Source organism: Schistocerca gregaria, chromosome 5, assembly GCF_023897955.1.
Source record: "Schistocerca gregaria isolate iqSchGreg1 chromosome 5, iqSchGreg1.2, whole genome shotgun sequence".
In the NCBI taxonomy this organism is placed as follows: Eukaryota; Metazoa; Arthropoda; class Insecta; order Orthoptera; family Acrididae; genus Schistocerca; species Schistocerca gregaria.
Genome location: NC_064924.1, coordinates 312,971,025 through 312,992,969, shown reverse-complemented (window position 1 = coordinate 312,992,969; position 21,945 = coordinate 312,971,025). Strand labels below are relative to the sequence as shown.

The 21,945-nt window shown below is 37.6% G+C and overlaps 1 protein-coding gene across 1 annotated transcript in view; it reads right to left on the bottom strand.

Annotated features, from left to right (window-relative positions):
* The window catches only part of LOC126273327 (odorant receptor 47a-like), a 120,216-nt gene that overhangs the window by 27,059 nt on the left and 71,212 nt on the right, over positions 1-21,945 (bottom strand). The window contains exon 6 of the mRNA XM_049976873.1: positions 1,933-2,037. Coding sequence (XP_049832830.1) covers positions 1,933-2,037 — 105 coding nt within the window. The remainder of the gene's footprint in view (positions 1-1,932; positions 2,038-21,945) is intronic.

Here is a 21,945-nt window from a genome sequence, read left to right as displayed (position 1 = left end):
TACACTTGAAGAAAACTTACTAGTTACTATAGACATCGAGAAAAAAAAACTGCTGAGAAAGTTGCTGAAAATTGATAAATATGGTCAAAAATTTTATGTCTCTATTTGAAAGGGGGTAAAAATGTGTAGTACGCAACAGAAATATTCTGTTAATAAAGTCATGTGAGAATGACACATGAAACACAAGTTGTAACATCATATTTCTGAAGTAATATTGTATTTCTTATTAAGATATGTCCTGGGTGAAATTTTAGCCCAATTAGGTGGGGAATTTATGATAAGTTTACACTTCATAAACATTTACATTATCAAACTTCATATTTCAAACTGAAGTCACAGAGACACATTCAAATTTACTTCCCAAATGGTTTGTGTGCTGACCCAATTTATTAGCATGTTTTTGCTTCTGTTATCACATACTTTCACCTGTGTCAGATTTTGCTACTACTAACGATACACCATGTATAGAAATTTTGTATCTGGCTGAACCTGGCAACCCTCCCAGCTTGTCGCTTCAAATGGCTGCTTGTATTGTTTCAGCCTTAAACCAACCCTGCGAAATATCTGAAAATATCTACAGATGGCTGAAGGTAAATGGACTATCATTAAATTTGAGTATGTACAGTTTAGTACTTCCCATAGCACAACATAACCTGAACTCATAATCTATTCAAGCAAAGAAATGAAGGAAGCAGAGGTTTCAGTTCTATGAAGCTATAAAGTGACCACAACCTCATATGAAAAACACGAGCCAGCTGTGGTGGCCGAGCAGTTCTAGGCGCTTCAGTCCACAACCGTGTGACTGCCATGGTCGCAGGTTCGAATCCTGCCTCGGGCATGGATGTGTGTGATGTCCTTAGGTTAGTTAGGTTTAAGTAGTTCTAAGTTCTAGGGGGCTGATGACCTCAGGTGTTAAGTCCCATAGTGCTCAGAGCCATTTGAAAAACACGAATCCTGGGTGTAATGAAGTGCCTTAGTTCAATTACATTTGTAGTACCTCATCATCTGTACATTTAAGAAATCTGTGCATGCTAACACTTCCCTTCACTAGCAAATTACTGAATTATATATTGTGGCAGCTGTAAATTGTTAAAATTTCAAATTACAGAGTATGTCATAAGAATGGTATTCTGTGTTTTTCCTAGAACATCATGCAGATGCCTCCTTAATAAATGGATTTTTGACAACTGTTTCACAATACTCATTATCATGTATATTTATCTTTTCTCAATAATAATAATAATAATCATAATAATAAAACTAACAATAAAGTATTTTTCATAAAGTGAAGATATTCACTTTACATGTCAAACACACTTGTGTAGAAGAAAATCAGTAATAGATGCTATAAAACAAAGTGAAACACATATGGTCTAAGTAAGATGTTACAGTCACAGTGGTATATAACTTTTCACAAGCTTGGAAAAGAAGGATTATATATGTTTACATGAACATTTATGGAGGTGATGAGATGTCTTGCTTTGAACAACTTGCTTCGTAACACTCTCCTAAAAATTCCACAGCTCACATGTCATAGTACACAGATTTTTAAGTTAGCCAGATTTATTGTTTAACACTAAATATAAATTTACTCCACAATCATGTGCAAAAAACCTAACAATGTTGCTGATAGATTGTAGTAACCTCTACCCCAGACATGGATAACAATATTGAAGGAGCATGTTAACATACTGATGTGCCAGGCATCAATGTTGGCTTTAAAAACTGGAATTACTACCTTTGGGGCAGTTCCTCATCATTATATGTCTTTGTGGACTGCATTGCAGCCCTCCTACCATGGAAAATTCATTGACAGTACTGAAATATAAGCCATCATCATTCGTATAACAATCAGCCAGATGGTCATACAGAAGGCATGCTGTTTAGAAATGGCATAACACAGTAAGCAGATGAGGTTGTGAGTGTACTTGCCAGATGTGAGATCTGCTGGCCACACCAGCAGTACAGGAAGAGCTGGCCCACGGCTGCAAGGAAGAACTGCGCCGAACTCCACACCTGCATCTGGTCAGCGACTGTCTGCACACAAGATGTCATCAGCAGTTGCAATTGCCTCAATAAACGCTCAATAATAATAATTTCTTTTGTTGTTGTTGTTTTTGTGGTCTTCAGTCCTGAGACTGGTTTGATGCAGCTCTCCATGCTACTCTATCCTGTGCAGGCTTCTTCATCTACCAGTACCTACTGCAACCTACATCCTTCTAAATCTGCTTGGTGTATTCATCTCTTGGTCTCCCTCTACGATTTTTACCCTCCATGCTGCCCTACAATACTAAATTGATGATCCCTTGATGCCTCAGAACATGTCCTACCAATTGAACCCTTCTTCTAGTCAAGTTGTGCCACAAACTTCTCTTCTCCCCAATCCTCTGCAACACCTCCTCATTATTTATGTGATCTACCCATCTAATCTTCAGCATTCTTCTGTAGCACCACATTTCGAAAGTTTCTATTCTCTTCTTGTCTAAACTATTTATCATCCATGTTCCACTTCCATACATGGCTACACTCCATACAAATACTTTCAGAAATGACTTCCTGACACTTAAATCTATACTCGGTGTTAACAAATTTCTCTTCTTCAGTAACGCTTTCCTTCCCATTGCCAGTCTACATTTTGTATCCTCTCTACTTCGACCAGCATCAGTTATTTTGCTCCCCAAATAGCAAAACTCCTTTACTACTTCAAGTGTCTCATTTCCTAATCTAATACCCTCAGCATCACCCGACTTAATTCAACTACATTCCATTATCCTCATTTTGCTTTTATTGATGTTCATCTTATATCCTCCTTTCAAGACACTATCCATTCCATTCAACTGCTCTTCCAAGTCCTTTGCTGTCTCTGACAGAATTCAATGTCATCAGCGAACCTCAAAGTTATTATTTCTTCTCCATGGATTTTAATACCTACTCCGAATTTTTCTTTTGTTTCCTTCACTGCTTGCTCAATATACAGATTGAATGACATTGGGGAGAGGATACAACCCTGTCTCACTCCCTTCCCAACCACTACTTCCCTTTCATGCCCCATCAACTCTTATAACTGCCATTTGGTTTCTATACAAATTGTAAATAGCCTTTCGCTCCCAGTATTTTACCCCTGCCACCTTCAGAATTTGAAAGAGAGTATTCCAGTCAACATTGTCAAAAGCTTTCTCTAAGTCTACAAATGCTAGAAACGTAGGTTTGCCTTTCCTTAATCTAGGTTCTAAGATAAGTCGTAGGGTCAGTATTGCCTCACATGTTCCAATATTTCTACGGAATCCAAACTGATCTTCCCCTAGGTCGGCTTCTACTAGTTTTTCCATTCATCTGTAAAGAATTCCATTAGTATTTTGCAGCCGTGACTTAATAAACTGATAGTTCAGTAATTTTCACATCTGTCAACACCTGCTTTCTTTGGGATTGGAATTATTATGTTCTTCTTGAAGTCTGAGGGTATTTCGCCTGTGTGATACATCTTGCTCACCAGACGGTAGTTTTGTCAGGAGTGGCTCTCCCAAGGCCGTCAATAGTTCTAATGGAATGTTGTCTACTCCCCGGGCCTTGTTTTGACTCAGGTCTTTCAGTGCTCTGTCAAACTCTTCACACAGTATCATATCTCCCATTTTATCTTCATCTACATCCTCTTCCATTTCCATAATATTGTCCTCAAGTACATCACCCTTGTATAGACCCTCTATATACTCCTTCCACCTTTCTGCTTTCTCTTCTTTGCCTAGAACTGGGTTTCCATTTGAGCTCTTAATATTCATACAAGTGGTTCTCTTTCCTCCAAAGGTCTCTTTAATTTTCCTGTAGGCAGTATCTATCTTACCCCTAGTGAGATAAGCCTCTACATCCTTACATTTATCCTCTAGCCATCCCTGCTTAGCCATTTTGCACTGCTTGTCGATCTCATTTTTGAGAGTTTGTATTCCCTTTTGCCTGCTTCATTTACTGCATTTTTATATTTTCTCCTTTCATCAATTAAATTCAATATTTCTTCTGTTACCCAAGGATTTCTACTAGCCCTCGTCTTTTTACCTACTTGATCCTCTGCTGCCTTCACTACTTCATCTTCTTCTTCTACTGTATTTCTTCCCCCATTCATGTCAATTGTTCCTTTACGCTCTTCCTGAAACTCTGTACAACCTCTGGTTCTTTCAGTTTATCCAGGTCCCATCTCCTTAAATTCCCACCTTTTTGCAGTTTCTTCAGTTTTAACCTGCAGATCATAGCCAATAGATTGTGGTCAGAGTCCACATCTGCCCCTGGAAATGTCTTACAATTTAAAACCTGGTTCCTAAATCTCTCTCGTACCATTATATAATCTATCTGATACCTTTTAGTATCTCCAGGGTTCTTCCATGTATACAACCTCCTTTCATGATTCTTGAACCAAGTGTTAGCTATGATTAAGTTATGCTCTGCGCAAAATACTACCAGACAGTTTCCTCTTTCATTTCTTACCCCCAATCCATATTCACCTACTACATTTACTTCTCTCCCTTTTCCTACTACTGAATTCAAATCACCCATGACTATTAAATTTTTGTCTCCCTTCACTATCTGAATAATTTCTTATATTTCGTCATACATTTCTTCAATTTCTTCGTCATCTGCACAGGTAGTTGGCATATAAACTTGTACTACTGTAGTAGGCGTGGGCTTCGTGTCTATCTTGGCCACAATAATGCGTTCACTATGCTGTTTGTAGCAGCTTACCCGCATTCCTATTTTTTTATTCATTAATCCCTGTGGTACCTTCTGTTACAACTCCCATCACATTGGTAGCTCATTGGCCATTACCATAATAGGTCACAAAATGCTGGTTCACTTTGTTACAACATATTTCACCTGCACTGGTGGCTCATGTCTGGCCACTACATTGCAGTATGAACAAACATCAAAGGCAGCATCATATTGAGGTTGACATGCACAGCCAATGGACAGTGAGACCTCGAGAAACTGACGATAGCCTACATGATATTAGCCCAGAGTTATGATTTGTTCCCACACTCATTTGACTCCAGCCTCAGGGCTCTTGGTACTTAATTGGACTCGACCTGGCATTGTGCCTGGACTTTGTACTGAAATTCTAAATTATGTTCTCATTAAACTGATTTTGATATTATATGCACACTTGTTTGCATGGCTTTTCAGTGCTGATGACCTCCTCAGATAGCCTGGAGGTGTATGAATGCCCACAGTGAGCTTGTATATGCAGAACACAAGTACTGCCGCCTATTTGCAGTGTCATCAATCAAGATGATTAGGAATGTAGACGCTTCATGAACATGCCTGGAAAACTGGGTCACTACCAAAGGTATCAAAATGTTTTGGATGGCTGGAATTAATGCCATGGAGATGGCACTGGGCCCTGGCTGTCACCTGTGTTGTTACAGTTCTTAGAACCTGTCTTTTGTGAGGCTGTCTAATATCTCAATATGCCAAATACATGAATACCCCTTTACCATAGCAAATAAATAGTTTCATTTTATATTTTAGGTTTCATTTTAACTGCACCACGTCATAAAAATTGTTACTTTTGCAATGTACACATACTTGTGGTAGTATTTGCGAAAATGAAGATTTTTCACTGTATACATAGCAACGCAATAGCATGCATAACCAACGCCTGCCATCTTTTGACTCATCAGAATATATACACTGCTGTGCGGAACATAAGGACAAAAGTAACTTTCAGATGATGTGTCACTGCCTGGTAACATAGATCAATGAAACTTGGACCACACATAGGAATAACTGCTACAGTATAGTACACATTTAACTATACTTCCTACTGTGAAGTGTGTGGAGGGGATTACATTCCATTGTACGAATTTTTAGGATTTTTCTCATTCCATTCACTTATGGAGCATGGGAAGCATGCTAGTTTAAATGCTGCCATGCATACTGTAATTAATGCAATGTCATCCTCAATGTGTTGTAATATATTCCTAGACTCACCATTTAAAGCCTGTTCTTGGAACTTTGTATGTAGGCTTTCTCGAGATAGTTTACATCTATCTTCAGCAGACCAGTTCAGCATATTTTAGCATCTCTGTGACACTCTCCCTTTCAAGATGGTCTGTAGGAGGAGGTGAGGAGGGTGTGGGGGGGGGGGGGGGGCGGGGGGTAGTATGAAGAACTTTTGATATTTCTGGAGATGAATGTCAGCTTGTAAGTCGCCATAAAAGTTCCAGTATGAACACTGCTAAAATCTTTCTTAGTACAGACTTTTTATTCTTTTATTGAAAGAAAAGTACCTGACCACACTGTATTTTTTCTTTCCCCGAGAGCTGGGAGGGGAGGGGGCTGGCCTTCTCTGTATACATTCAATATCCCCCATCAGTCCTATTTGGTACATGTCCCACCCATTTAAGCTATATTCTAGGATGAAACACGTGAAAATTTTGTAAGCGATCTCTTTTGTAGACTGATGGAATTTTCTCCATATTACACTAGTAAACCAAAGTATAGCTCCCAGCCTTACCCAGGACTGAGCCTACGTGATCATTCCATTTATATCCTTACAAAATGTTACACCCAGCTATTTGTATCTCGGTTAACTGATTTCAGTAGTCACTCTTTGATGTTGCATTCATAGGATGCTACACTTTTTTCATTTTACATTTCTGAGCATTTAAATCTATTTGCCAATCATTGCAGCACTTTGAAATCTTATCAACATCTGACAGAAACATTTATGCAGCTTCTTTCAGACAGTACTTGTAGATAACTGCAGCATCTGCAAAATGTCTTAGGCTACTATTAATATTGTCTGTAAGGTCATTAATATACAATGTGGGCAGCATGGGTTCCAACACAGTTTGCTAGGGCATATTCAAAGTTACTTCTACATCTGCTGATAATTCTCCATTCTAGATAATTTGCTGCACCCAACTTATCAAAAAATTCTCAATCCAGTCGCAAATATTGCTTGATACACCATACAATTGTACTTTTCACACAAAGTGTAGATGTGATATTCAGTCAGCTGCATTTCAGAAATTAATGTACCTGACTGCCTTGATCCAAGGCTTTCTGAATGTCATGTGAGAAAATTGCGAGTTGGGTTTTGCATGACTGATGTTTTCAAAATCTGGCTGGCTGGCATGGAGGAGGTCATTCTGTTGAAGATACATCATTATCCAGAATGAGATTTTCACTCTACAGCAGAGTGTGCACTGATATGAAACTTCCTGGCAGATTAAAACTGTGTGCCCGACCAAGACTCGAACTCGGGACGAAAGGCAAAGGTCCCGAGTTCGAGTCTCGGTCGGGCACACAGTTTTAATCTGCCCGGAAGTTAAATACATCATTATGTTTGAGCTCAGAATATGTTTTAAGATTCTACAACAAACTGATATAAAGGATACTAGACAGTAGTCTTGTGGATCACTTCTACTACCCTTCTTTTAAAGGGGTGTGACCCATGCATTCTTCCCACTTCTGGGCACAGTTATTTGTAGGAGGGATGTATGACAGATTGAGTAAAGTCCAAGTCCATAGAAATTCCATCACCCTCTGCAACTTCATTCAATTTTAACAATTTCAGCAGTTTCTCAACACCACTGACATTAGCACTTATTTCCCTCATGTTTTCAGTGGTACAAGTATTACAGTGGACCAATTCTCCAGGGTTTTCCATTGTAAAAGAACATTTGAAAATGGAGTCAATCATTTCTGCTTTCTCTCTGTTGTCCTCAATTTCAGTCTGTCTCATCTGTTGGTGACTGGACACTTACTTTGACATCACTAACAGCCCTGAATTTCCTTGGGTTTTGTGAATGATCGTTTGCCAATATCCTGGTTCAATATTCATTGAAGACTCTTACCAGCCAAATGTGTTTCATTTAGCATCTCTCTATCTACACAATGTAACTGAAAGATTTTTTTTGTGTTAAGTTCCTATGGGACCAAACTAAGTCACCATGATTTAAGATGGTCCCCTGGACATTACAAAAGATGGGACATAGTTTTTAATAGTGCATGTGATGATCACACATGGCAATGGGTGCTCTGAAACATGCTCCCATGCTGGCCACAAGTACAGTAAGGAGTTCTTGCATTAGGGGGTTTGCTCCTCCAACTGCATAGTTGACAGATACTGGATGGTCCTTAATGCATGTGAACATGCTGCAATCAGACCTGAAATGTCCACAGGGCCAAGATGTCAACATTCATCAGTCACTGGTTCATAATATCGACAGTGTTGCCAAGGTACGAATTTTATAGTTACACCTCCATTAATATGCAGTTGCACATGGCAATTCACTTTAACGTTCGCTATTCTATGAACAAATTAGAGAATGTGTGCTTCAAGTGAGCCATCTAAATTGACTAGTCCAAGAAGTAAGTATGTGGATGCCACATGACTAAAATTACATTATTAGCTCAATAATGCTGTATCACTTCTAATGTCACGTGACTGTTGCTTAAGACTGTTGTTAAACCAGTGCTGATTGCTTTACTTTGTTTTTAATAACTAATTATTCAAAATTAATAGAAATTTTACCAACAGAAATGTTTTATTTAGAAGCTGCAAATTTAGCCATCACTGATATGGCAAGCTGAATTTTTGCCTGTATTCTGTCACAGTTTACCAATTAATAGCTACTTAAAAATGTAGATGCATAGCTGGGACCAATAAACAACCACAAAACTGGTTAATAACACCAAAAAGCTGGTAGATTTTTTTCATATTACTATTTCCTAACACTCTACATGTCAATGGCAGACAGCATCTGCCAGTTCTGAAGTAAAGAATTATTTTTATTATGTCATCTCCAGGATTCCCCTTGCTGTTCCTTGTACACAACTCATACCTGTCAGCTGCACCAAGAGTAGAGGAACTACAAGAAGGAGTAATGTTGCATGGGCTATAGTTTAATACATAGCAATACCAAGAACCAACTGCACTGCACCTCCACCTTGTCTAGAGATCTCTGAGTATGCAGCACTGCCAGTTATTTGTTATACCAATTTTTTACAGTGTGTGCAAGAATGAAAGCTTAATTTTATTGATATTAACATTATGAAATCCAAACATAAGTCAGTGACAGTGAAGGGAAAAGAAAAAAATTGAGAGAGAGAGGAGAAAGGAAAAAAGATCAGATGAGTTTATTCAGCCTCAAATTTGTGCCTACCTCAAAGTACAATCATAAAGAAAACATCAAAACAGTCATCTGATGTTCAAGCTGCAAAAGTGGAAAACAATAAGGATAAATCTGTTATTTGATTGTAGAATAATTATTTTTTTATTAATTTCTAATTTCATATAATTTTATTTTCTCTAATGCATTATTGTAAATAATTTCAATTTGTCGCCTAATCGGCATGAAGTCACTGCAGTGTCCAATGGTAAGGCACAAAACATAACTTGTTCAACTGATGTTCAAGGTGCCTTTGAATTTTATGAGAATCATGCTGAAGTTAAACCAGTGAAAAATGGTAAGGATTAATCACTTTTTACTCTCTAGCAACTGCAATTTAGTCCCTACCTCTGATCGATATTTGTTGATGGTATCAGAAGCTATCATTATTGGAACAACTGACAACATATGCAAACTAACAGTGGGTAGAGCTGTATTTTTACCAGTGTATTGATTCATCACACAGGGTCTGACAGTGAGTGACCATGAATGAAGAGCTATAGCACACTTTCACATAACACTAATCCTTCCATGCATCATTTCTTCCACAGCTATGAGATGAAGTTGCCAGTACTTCACAGTACTGTCTCCTCACACCATTCCTCTTCGTTCTGTTGCCATTGCAGTCAAACAGTATAGCTTGTTTACTTTTTCTTAATGCATGGCAGGATGCTGCATATGGAAAAGAAAGGATAATCGTCACTGGCATCACTTGAAGTGGAATGTTGCAGGGGATGATCTCCCATAGCGCTGGAAACCTTTTCATTTTCTTGATATTTTCTGATGTTAATGGGGGAAAATGTAGATTTTCATTCATATGACACATGAAATAAGGGGCAGTGGAGAATACACCATACAGACTGAGAGCTGCTGAAAAAGGTCCTCAATACTCAGGTGTATAACTGGTGAAGCATTTTCCTAAATGTCTACAGGACAGTATGAGAAAAAGAACATTCCAGAAACAACCAAAGGATTACTTAATTGAAAGAGAATTTTATAGTGTAGATGAATATATATGTGTGAAGAACAAGGAAATCTGTTATTATTTGTACATATTTACTCTAATCTAATGAAAATATTGTAGTTTGATTTATGTAAAAGCTTCTGAATTCTATCGCAGACTTCTGAGCAGCGCTAAGGAAGTCATACCTAAAGAAAAGTTGAAAATCCTATAAACTGTTGAAGAGTCATTACTTATTAATTTGTCAGCCTGAATAGCTCATTCATTAGCAAGTTGGCTTTCAGGCATAAAGGTACTGGATTCAATTCACCAAGAACCCCCAACTTAAAAAAAAATTGTAAGACAGATCCAGTACAAGTTTTAGTGTTCTGCTCATTGGATGCCTTTAACCTTGCAGTGGTTGCACGAATTTCTATAATGTTGTTGCTCAAACGGGTGATAGCTGTCACTCATCTTTTTTTTTTTCAATGTTATTTTAACGACAAAGAAAAATGAACGATAAATAATTGCATCACGATATAGCATTTAATTAATTACTCAACTCCACATTTGAATGCACTATTTTTATTATTATATCCACACATAACACATTTTAATGAAAACAAACAAAAGTGAACTTATGTTGAACTGGAAATGAATAATAAGTGTATTCTGTGAACCACACACTGGAATACATGTATATGAGCCCCACTAATACAGCAATTAAACGAATATTTTCAAAATTACTTTCAGACGTATGTGTTATTTCATTCCATCCAAACAAAACATCGCATCTAACACAGCACTTCCTGGTTGATTTGTTCTGTGTTATACTATACCTCCAACAACTTCTCTTTTTCTATTTGTTTTCTCTTGCGGCCTGTATACAGTCTCTTCCTTTCCAAGCAGTAAAAGTCCACATGCCACCTGATCTCCTTAGGAACCTCTGGTGCTTGACATCTCCATTCTGTTTGGTGTTTTATAAGTTCCCATGCCAAATTGGTTAGGAAAGTAATTATGTTCAGTGCTTTATCTTCCTTTTAACTGAATTTTTAAATGCAAAATGTATTTATTACAACTAAGTTTAATAGATTGTAGAACATTACAATAGCCCAGTGCCTTGTATTTCTCGTCACATCATTTTTTGAGACAGATACTCAAAAAAGTCCGTACCAACTTCGGCCATGTTGTAAAATGTTATGATCTCAGACTTTTTCATATTCCCTGTATTGATAACAACATCATCGTGCATTGTAGAAACTACAAGGACTCCTTTTTTATTCTTCGGAACAGTACCACACAAGGGTCTTGTCCTTTTGAAAGCTGAAAATTAAAGCTTTTTCTGTTCTTTGTTTGTTTGTAGGAAACTCCAAAGGTTCGTTGTGTTTACTTCAGTAAAGTTTTCCCATGTAGGTAATGCTCTTATCTTTTAGGCTTTCAGTAAGAGACTACATCAGAAAACAATTATCATTGCTTACGTTTCTGTTAGTGCCCACAACTGGCTCCACTATTCATATTACTACATCAAATGGTTTATTGCTTTTTTTTATTTTTTTTATTTCTTTTTATTTTTTTTTAATATAAAGTCCATCAGCCTGCAAACCAACATAGGTATCAAGCATATTATACAATACTTAGTATAAATCCATTAATATAAGTGCTTAACACTGAAAAATAAATAACACTGAAAAATAAATAACTTACCTATGAAAATAGAAATGGAAATGGTAATACTAATAGTCACTTGGGTGACAATTGTCAACCAGGGCACAGAAAGTGGATGAACATATTTTTATATTTCCTAGCAATATCTACCTACAAAGGACAATGGTAAAAAAATGACCTTTAAAGTGTAACTCGACACTATATTAATTCATGTCGATGGACAACACATATGAGCGAGAGAACAACAAAAAGAAAATTGCTGGGTGAAATAAACAAGCATTGTGCTACTTTGCACTGTTATCAAACTTTACAATCTAACACTAGGTTATCAATATGCTAAATTTAATTTCATATTCATTACTACATGGAAGTTCCTCACACAGTTTAACAGAAGTATCTTTATAATGTGCCTTCATGAAACCTCATTACTTCTGCATGACTTTTCTACCAAAACAGATGATCAACATTGTTAAACTCTGCAAAATGGTTGGAAGTGCTTTTCTTTGCACTAACACTCTTCCTCAGGAATTTATGTATCCTTTTCCTCTAAAAGCTGAGCTCACTGGAAGTTTGTCTCACTTCTTTTATCCCCATGTGAGTCCTACCTGAACTCATCGACAGAATTCAGGAGACTTCATGTTGTTTGTAACTGCTGACAAGGTACATGATCGAAGATCACAAAACAAAAAAATTGGTCACCCCTAGAGAAAACATTACAAGTATCATTTAATATCCTGTAATTCCACCCCGGGACTTGATGACCACCTGGATTCAGTTAGGAAGTGAGTCCACATGGTTATGCACATCCACACTGAGGATTTGATCATGCAATCCCAACAATTTGCGGAGATGCTGATGTTGGCACTTTACTCACTGTTCCAACATGTCCCATAGATTTCCTATGGGATTCAAGTCAGGTGATTTTGCAGGACATTCAAGATGGAATAGGGTGGAGGAGTGTCCAAAGAACCAGTTACTTATTCTTCCAGTCCAATGAACTCTGCTGTTGTCATCTTAAAAAATACGGGTATCAATAGAATATTCATCATGCAGATGCTGATTGAAAGGCAACACCTGATCATTCAGAAGGTGTAAACAAACACGCTGGTTCATGTCAGTGGTCACTTCCATGATCAGACCTAATTTATGACAAGAAAAATACCCCAAAAACATCACAGACCCACCTCCAACTTGAAACTGACCTTGCTCACATTCAGGATGAAATACTTCATCTCAACTTGATGTCACATATCATTTGAATATAGGCAAAACATGATTCATCAGACTATATTACATTCCACCTGTCAGCTACTGTCCATTTTCAATTATTTCTAGCCCACTGAAGAGACACAGCTTTACATGCCTTTGTGAGCAATGGCCTCATATGAGGTGACCGACTTCAAATGCTCATTGCATGCAGTTCCCGTCATAGTGTTCTATCATTAATAAGTTTGGATGGACCTTCATTTAGTATCTGCAGCAGTTCCTATCGAGTTTGGAAAAGATTTTGATTCATAAGATGTGAAATGCATCTCTGGTCACTCTGAGTAGGATTTTTTCTGACCACAGTTGTTCTGATGACGACGTGTTTTGTAGTCATGTGTGTTACACCACTACTTGTAGACACACTGAACAGTCTGTTGTGAAACACCAACAAATCCAGCAACTTCACACATTGTGTGGCCATGTGCACAGCCAAACGCAATTACCCATATGTCTCACCGATAGCTACTTTTTATGCTCACACAGAAGCTGCGCTCGTATGGTGGATCACATGACTCAATCACTGATTGCTAGTTCCATATGCTCACAGAGCAATCATTGCACCATCTGTAAAGGCTTAATGCTGCATCTATGTATGGGCACTGGAGTGACAAACTTTTTTATCAGGAGAGCTTACCAACATGAGGCACTGCACTAGCTATTACTCAATGAGCTGCGTGTTACATCTCTTTAGAAACATTCTCACAAAATGTTGTTACTTACGTGCATCACTTCCACCACAGTAAGTGATCAGTATAAAGTGTGAACTGTTTGTGAGTGTTTGTGTATGTAAAAAATCTTCTATCTTCTCATAACACCATTTCTCATGCAGGGGAGGTCATCTTGCTCCCCTCTGTGCTCACTGTGATCTCATAATCCCAGGAATTCAAATAAATAAGATAAGCTACATATTTAAATGCTCAGTTACTGAGTTAATTAGTGTGAATGACAAAACATTATTCCTACTAATATTTACAAGTAAAGCACTGATGTTACTCTTTTACCATATTTTATTGAGAAGTGTCAGGCAATTCAACATAAACTCCTTCAGGGCACCCTGTTTCAAATATGCCCTCTCAATAGACTTTCTTGCATTTTTACGTTTTCTAATTTTAAATGCATTTTCTTTGGTTTAGGCGAGTCATTTGATAATTGTTGGTGAAATTGTCTTCTTAGATATTACATTACTGTAATAGTTTAGGAAATTACATCTCACAGTGCTAAAAGCTTATTAATACAAATTATTTAAAACATACTGAAATAAAATATTTTCCAATACTCGTGGCAAAACTGCTACTGCTACAGCTACTTGATCCAAACTGAAAAAATTCCTGGACTAAGATGTCAGGTACAAAATTTTGTGTCAAATATATGACAGAGGTAAACACTACTCTAGGGATAGAAATGAGATTTTAACAGTGAAATGATATCCCATCAACTGATATGGGGTGCAGCTTTTCAATGTATACAGTCTTGTTGGCTAATAACAGATGATCGTTCACTTTTGACAACATGAGAATGTCATTGCAATGCAATCAGAAAGAATATGGTGAATTAAAAAGGATTACTTACGGTACTGAAGACCATTGTTCATGGATCTTAAATTTATGCATAAGATATTAATTTGTAATATAATTCTAAACATTTATTGTGCGACAGTTTTCTTCTTTTTATAATGCGTCTTCTTAAAGTTTAGGTGACTTATTAAGTTCTCTTTTTTTTAGGTGAACCACCCAAAAAAATTTCTGGCAGATGTTAATTATCTTTAATTTTCTACAGCTCTACTTCAATGTAAACTTCCAAACATTGAATGTGTGCCGCATGGCTGATTAATTACAGTGAAAGACAACAAGCATTATTTCGTGGTCTTTGTCATCTTTTTTGTACTCAATATCTACAGTTCAATCATACCTCTCTTCAAAATCAGAGCATCAATATCAAAAGCAAAATAAATAAATAAATAAATGACTGGATCCTAGAACATTAATTTTACAACCTTCATAAGGAATGTTACTTAAAATTGCGAAACTATGAGATTCTGTTAAGATGTCCAGGTATTATATTCCAAAGAATCGAGTAGCAGATTGAAAACGAAGCTTATGTTTGGTAAAATATACTAATATGGTTATTTGTTGTGATATTTCTTGGTAAAAGACACTTGGCCTTCAGAGGTTCGTCTCAGAATATGGGAGATCCAAATTTGCTTGGAACATTAGAGCTCTTGAGTCACTATATTCCTATTCTTGCAAAACAGATTAGCAAGATCAGAGATGACCATGAAGCTGGAATTTACAAGTGAATTATCTGCGTAATGATAGAATGAATTCATTTCTTGTTGTGCCCTTTCTGTATTTAGAGCCATCTTGAAAAAGAGAGAAAATACAAACTATTTGTTTTAATTATTGTAGGTGAAACTCCCGATTCAAATCATGTTAAACACACAACATTCATTTGCATTATAGGCTACTTTGTTGAACTTGGAAATTGATAAATATGAAATAAATGAAAGGTTTTTGGAATTTGTGGATTGTAATAAAAAAAATAGAACTAACAGGAGCTGCCATTGTATACGTTATTTAATTCAATCAGCACTTGCAAAGCACTCTATTCTTATCAGTGAATTATGCGAATGAGTTACGAAAATGGAAGTAATATGAGTGGCGTCCTATTGCAAAATTGCCTCCATCTCCAGTCATAGCATTAACTTGTAGTGTATTGTATTTTTATTGATCCAGGCAATCATAGTATTGTACAACTGTACATATGATATTGGACAGGTCAAGAGAGATATTTACAAGTAATTTCTACAAATTGATTTTTACATTATTTTGTAGCAAGGAAATTATCTTTCTTAAACAAAACAGTTAATACAAATCATAGAATTGCAACTTATGTGGGGATCATGCAACTGAGAGGTGTCGGGAAACAGATCTGTTAGAATTTCTCATCAGTATGTAAGGTTGTTGAATCACCTCGAATAAAGTATCTCTACTTTATTCAAGGTGATTCAACAACCTTACATATTGATGAGAAATTCTAAATAGTGTGTTGGAATTTTGTTATATTCCATGTGTGATACCCGTCAGAGTGCTTAGATTGAAACTGTTAAGACCAATTGCACCTCATCTGGGTAAGATTGCCATTGCTGTTGAAACTCTCAGTTAGTTAAATTTGTCAGCTGAAACACATTCTATGGCATGAACCATGGACCCCCCCCATGAACCATGGACCTTGCCGTTGGTGGGGAGGCTTGCGTGCCTCAGCGATACAGATGGCCGTACCGTAGGTGCAACCACAACGGAGGGGTATCTGTTGAGAGGCCAGACAAACGTGTGGTTCCTGAAGAGGGGCAGCAGCCTTTTCAGTAGTTGGATGATTGACTGATCTGGCCTTGTAACACTAACCAAAACGGCCTTGCTGTGCTGGTACTGCGAACGGCTGAAAGCAAGGGGAAACTACAGCCGTAATTTTTCCCGAGGACATGCAGCTTTACTGTATGATTAAATGATGATGGCATCCTCTTGGGTAAAATATTCCGGAGGTAAAATAGTCCCCCATTCGGATCTCCGGGCAGGGACTACTCAGGAGGATGTCGTTATCAGGAGAAAGAAAACTGGCGTTCTACGGATCGGAGCGTGGAACGTCAGATCCCTTAATCGGACAGGTAGGTTAGAAAATTTAAAAAGGGAAATGTATAGGTTAAAGTTAGATATAGTGGGAATTAGTGAAGTACGGTGGCAGGAGGAACAAGACTTCTGGTCAGGTGACTACAGGGTTATAAACACAAAATCAAATAGGGGTAATGCAGGAGTAGGTTTAATAATGAATAGGAAAATAGGAATGCGGGTAAGCTACTACAAACAGTATAGTGAACGCATTATTGTGGCCAAGATAGATACGAAGCCCACACCTACTACAGTAGTACAAGTTTATATGCCAACTAGCTCTGCAGATGATGAAGAAATTGAAGAAATGTACGATGAAATAAAAGAAATTATTCAGATAGTGAAGGGAGACGAAAATTTAATAGTAATGGGTGACTGGAATTCGAGTGTAGGAAAAGGGAGAGAAGGAAACATAGTAGGTGAATATGGATTGGGGCTAAGAAATGAAAGAGGAAGCCGCCTAGTAGAATTTTGCACAGAGCACAACATAATCATAGCTAACACTTGGTTTAAGAATCATGAAAGAAGGTTGTATACGTGGAAGAACCCTGGAGATACCAAAAGGTATCAGATAGATTATATAATGGTAAGACAGAGATTTAGGAACCAGGTTTTAAGTTGTAAGACATTTCCAGGGGCAGATGTGGACTCTGACCACAATCTGTTGGTTATGACCTGTAGATTAAAACTGAAGAAACTGCAAAAATGTGGGAAATTAAGGAGATGGGACCTGGATAAACTGAAAGAACCAGAGGTTGTACAGAGTTTCAGAGAGAGCATAAGGGAACAATTGACAGGAACAGGGGAAAGAAATACAGTAGAAGAAGAATGGGTAGCTCTGAGGGATGTAGTAGTGAAGGCAGCAGAGGATAAAGTAGGTACAAAGACGAGGGCTGCTAGAAATCCTTGGGTAACAGAAGAAATATTGAATGTAATTGATGAAAGGAGAAAATATAAAAATGCAGTAAATGAAGCAGGCAAAAAGGAATACAAACGTCTCAAAAATGAGATCGACAGGAAGTGCAAAATGGCTAAACAGGGATGGCTAGAGGACAAATGTAAGGATGTAGAAGCTTATCTCACTAGGGGTAAGATAGATACTGCCTACAGGAAAATTAAAGAGACCTTTGGAGAGAAGAGAACCACGTGTATGAATATCAAGAGCTCAGATGGCAGCCCAGTTCTAAGCAAAGAAGGGAAGGCAGAAAGGTGGAAGGAGTATATAGAAGGTTTATACAAGGGCGATGTACTTGAGGACAATATTATGGAAATAGAAGAGGATGTAGATGAAGACGAAATGGGAGATACGATACTGCGTGAAGAGTTTGACAGAGCACTGAAAGACCTGAGTCGAAACAAGGCCCCCGGAGTAGACAACATTCCATTAGAACTACTGACGGCCTTGGGAGAACCAGTCATGACAAAACTCTACCAGCTGGTGAGCAAGATGTATGAGACAGGCGAAATACCCTCAGACTTCAAGAAGAATATAATAATTCCAATCCCAAAGAAAGCAGGTGCTGACAGATGTGAAAATTACCGAACTATCAGTTTAATAAGCCACGGCTGCAAAATACTAACGCGAATTCTTTACAGACGAATGGAAAAACTGGTAGATGCAGACCTCGGGGAGGATCAGTTTGGATTCCGTCGAAATGTTGGAACACGTGAGGCAATACTGACCTTACGACTTATCTTAGAAGAAAGATTAAGAAAAGGCAAACCTACGTTTCTAGCATTTGTAGACTTAGAGAAAGCTTTTGACAATGTTGACTGGAATACTCTTTTTCAAATTCTAAAGGTGGCAGGGGTAAAATACAGGGAGCGAAAGTCTATTTATAATTTGTACAGAAACCAGATGGCAGTAATAAGAGTCGAGGGGCATGAAAGGGAAGCAGTGGTTGGGAAAGGAGTGAGACAGGGTTGTAGCCTCTCCCCGATGTTATTCAATCTGTATATTGAGCAAGCAGTAAAGGAAACAAAAGAAAAATTTGGAGTAGGTATCAAAATTCATGGAGACGAAGTAAAAACTTTGAGGTTCGCCGATGACATTGTAATTCTGTCAGAGACGGCAAAGGACTTGGAAGAGCAGTTGAACGGAATGGACAGTGTCTTGAAAGGAGGATATAAGATGAATATTAACAAAAGCAAAACGAGGATAATGGAATGTAGTCAAATTAAATCGGGTGATGCTGAGGGAATTAGATTAGGAAATGAGACACTTAAAGTAGTAAAGGAGTTTTGCTATTTAGGAAGTAAAATAACTGATGATGGTCGAAGTAGAGAGGATATAAAATGTAGACTGGCAATGGCAAGGAAAGCGTTTCTGAAGAAGAGAAATTTGTTAACATCGAATATAGATTTATGTATCAGGAAGTCGTTTCTGAAAGTATTTGTTTGGAGTGTAGCCATGTATGGAAGTGAAACATTGACGATAACTGGCTTGGACAAGAAGAGAATAGAAGCTTTCGAAATGTGGTGCTACAGAAGAATACTGAAGATAAGGTGGATAGATCACGTAACTAATGAGGAGGTATTGAATAGGATTGGGGAGAAGAGAAGTTTGTGGCACAACTTGACTAGAAGAAGGGATCGGTTGGTAGGACATGTTTTGAGGCATCAAGGGATCACAAATTTAGCATTGGAGGGCAGCGTGGAGGGTAAAAATCGTAGAGGGAGACCGAGAGATGAGTACACTAAGCAGATTCAGAAGGATGTAGGTTGCAGTAGGTACTGGGAGATGAAGCAGCTTGCACAGGATAGAGTAGCATGGAGAGCTGCATCAAACCAGTCTCAGGACTGAAGACAACAACAACAGGGTACTTGGGATTATGTGGAATCATGGCATTAATTCAGCTAAAGATTTTGTTATCAGTTGACTACAGAAGCAAATTACTACAAGTCTAAATGCTAACACTGATGTTGAGGTAGGAAACACAGAACTCATTAACTGATTTAAAATATATTTTCGCAAAAGTTGGGACACTATCCTCTCTGAGTCTAAAGTTGCTGACAGTGCATTTAATATGATCTTGAACTTTCTTCGACGAAGATGAAATCATTTAAAGATGAAATCAGTAATGAAGTTACAGACGTGAATTCAGAAGATTTATTCAACATAAATGTTTTTTGTGTTATTATTGGCATCTTGTGTGACTCGCAAACCGGGTGTGAAACAGTGAAGGTTTCAGATGAAACATTTGGATCTTTATCGAAATACTAAAAGATGGCAGACAATCTTTGAGGCATGGAAGTTATCATTCGCTATCCTAATGATGTCACAACAGATTTAGAAGATGAGATTAAATATTTAAAACAATTCATACTTCAAACTCAGAAGACATTGCTTTGGAACCATTAGACTTATCGATAAGACGCATGAGCTTAAAATTTCTAGCTTATTTCTGAATGTATGTGCAGTTTTCGCACTTTTTGTACCCTTCCAGTGACTGATCTGGAGCAGAAAGATAATTACGCACTCTGGCTCGTCTTAAAAATTGTCTCCGATCGACTATGCCTCAACGTCATCTTTAAGATTTGGGGACCTTGGCAAGCGAATTTAATTTGTCAAGGCAACTAGAATTCGATAATGTGTTTTAAACATTTCCTTAACGAAAGGCTCACAACGTATGCTTTGCAGCGTGCTCCTATGCCACAACGTGGATAACGAGTTGGTACGGTATTCATATATACATTACCATATTGACTAGTAGGGAAAAGACGGCAGCTTGACGACTCTTCTGTTCGCCTAGTCGCGTCTTTCTTTCATTTATGTTCTGTACAATATTGTAGCACTTGTACGTATGTCCAAGTTTCATCGAGCTATTTTGTTTGGCAGGGACACACCATACGAAAGTTACTTTCTTCCTTAAGCTTTGCACAATTCACAGTGACTGTTTCCATAGAAGACGCGGCAGGACTATCTGAATAAATATCATATTCACTTTCTTCAATATTATCATGTTCGAACTCAGAGAAACATCTCACCGATTCATGGTCACCACTGTCGCGAAGTATTCTGCAATAATTTTAAGGCATTTTATATCAGGAAAAAAGAGACCGCTTATCACCTTCCTTACGACTAAGGGAAGAATAAATTATGCACAAAAATATTCCAATATAATTCCGTTTACTTACGTGAAAATGAATATATTTTTTTTTACGCGATATTCTTTAGACTGTATCTTACTGCAGCAAACAAACGCTCACTCGTACTGGGTCATGCACAATAATAGAAGAACCCACACTGCGTCAGGCTACTTGCTCAATAACGGCAGTTTAATCATCAGTGTTGAACTATGATACCAACAATGACTCTGATAACACTATTCGAAACATGCATACGATAAAAGAAAATACATTTCAATAGAAAGTTTCAAAATACCGTAGGCAAAATCTCTCGGGCCATTTTTGACGTGAGTAGGGCCTACTTTTTTGCGTTGCATAATTATAAAAAGCGCCACACACAAGAACGTGATATCGCAGTTACATGCTTTAATAAACGTTACAGTCGTTTAGTTTTGTTACCTCTACTATTTTTGCATGAGATTTCGGGCTTTCTATAGAAAAATCTACTGCTGAAAAGCAAATAACAGAGCAAAGATCTTGTTTTTTTTTTCATACTCGTTTCTATCCCTTCAGAGTAATTTTTGGCGAATTTTTATACATCACTTAATAAACTCTTTCTTTCTTCCATATTAATCAAGTTTTGACCTTCTCTTAGGTGTATTCCTCACCCCAGAGACTTCTGTCAGTCAACTCACGTGCTGCGGCAAGTTGCTTTGAAGTTTATCCATCGCATGGATATTACTTAAAACCCCTTTTTAATATGTTTATAATACTTGCCTGGGGAACGGTAACCCACCGTATGCCTGAATGCGAGAAGCTAAACAGATTCTTACACCATAGGATAACTACACCAAATAGCCCAAACAGGAAATAAAATTTCATTTATTTTCTTATAAAGTTACAAAGCTGTCAAATCAAGTCTACAGTTGCGCATTTGTTATTTGTTCCAAAAAAAAAAAAAAAAAAGCTGCTCACATGGTATCTGTATTTACGTAGCTAAAATTATGCGAAAAACGTGGGTACCAATGGCTGACACGCTTCAAAGGCTGAGATGTCAAAGCATTATAGGGTAATGACGGTAGTGAGATGTGTCATTTGGTGTCGACTGTCCTGAGTTTCTGTAATGGTATGAATGAAGGGTTCGGAAACGTCAATAATGTAAGTTGTTATTGCGATGCATACA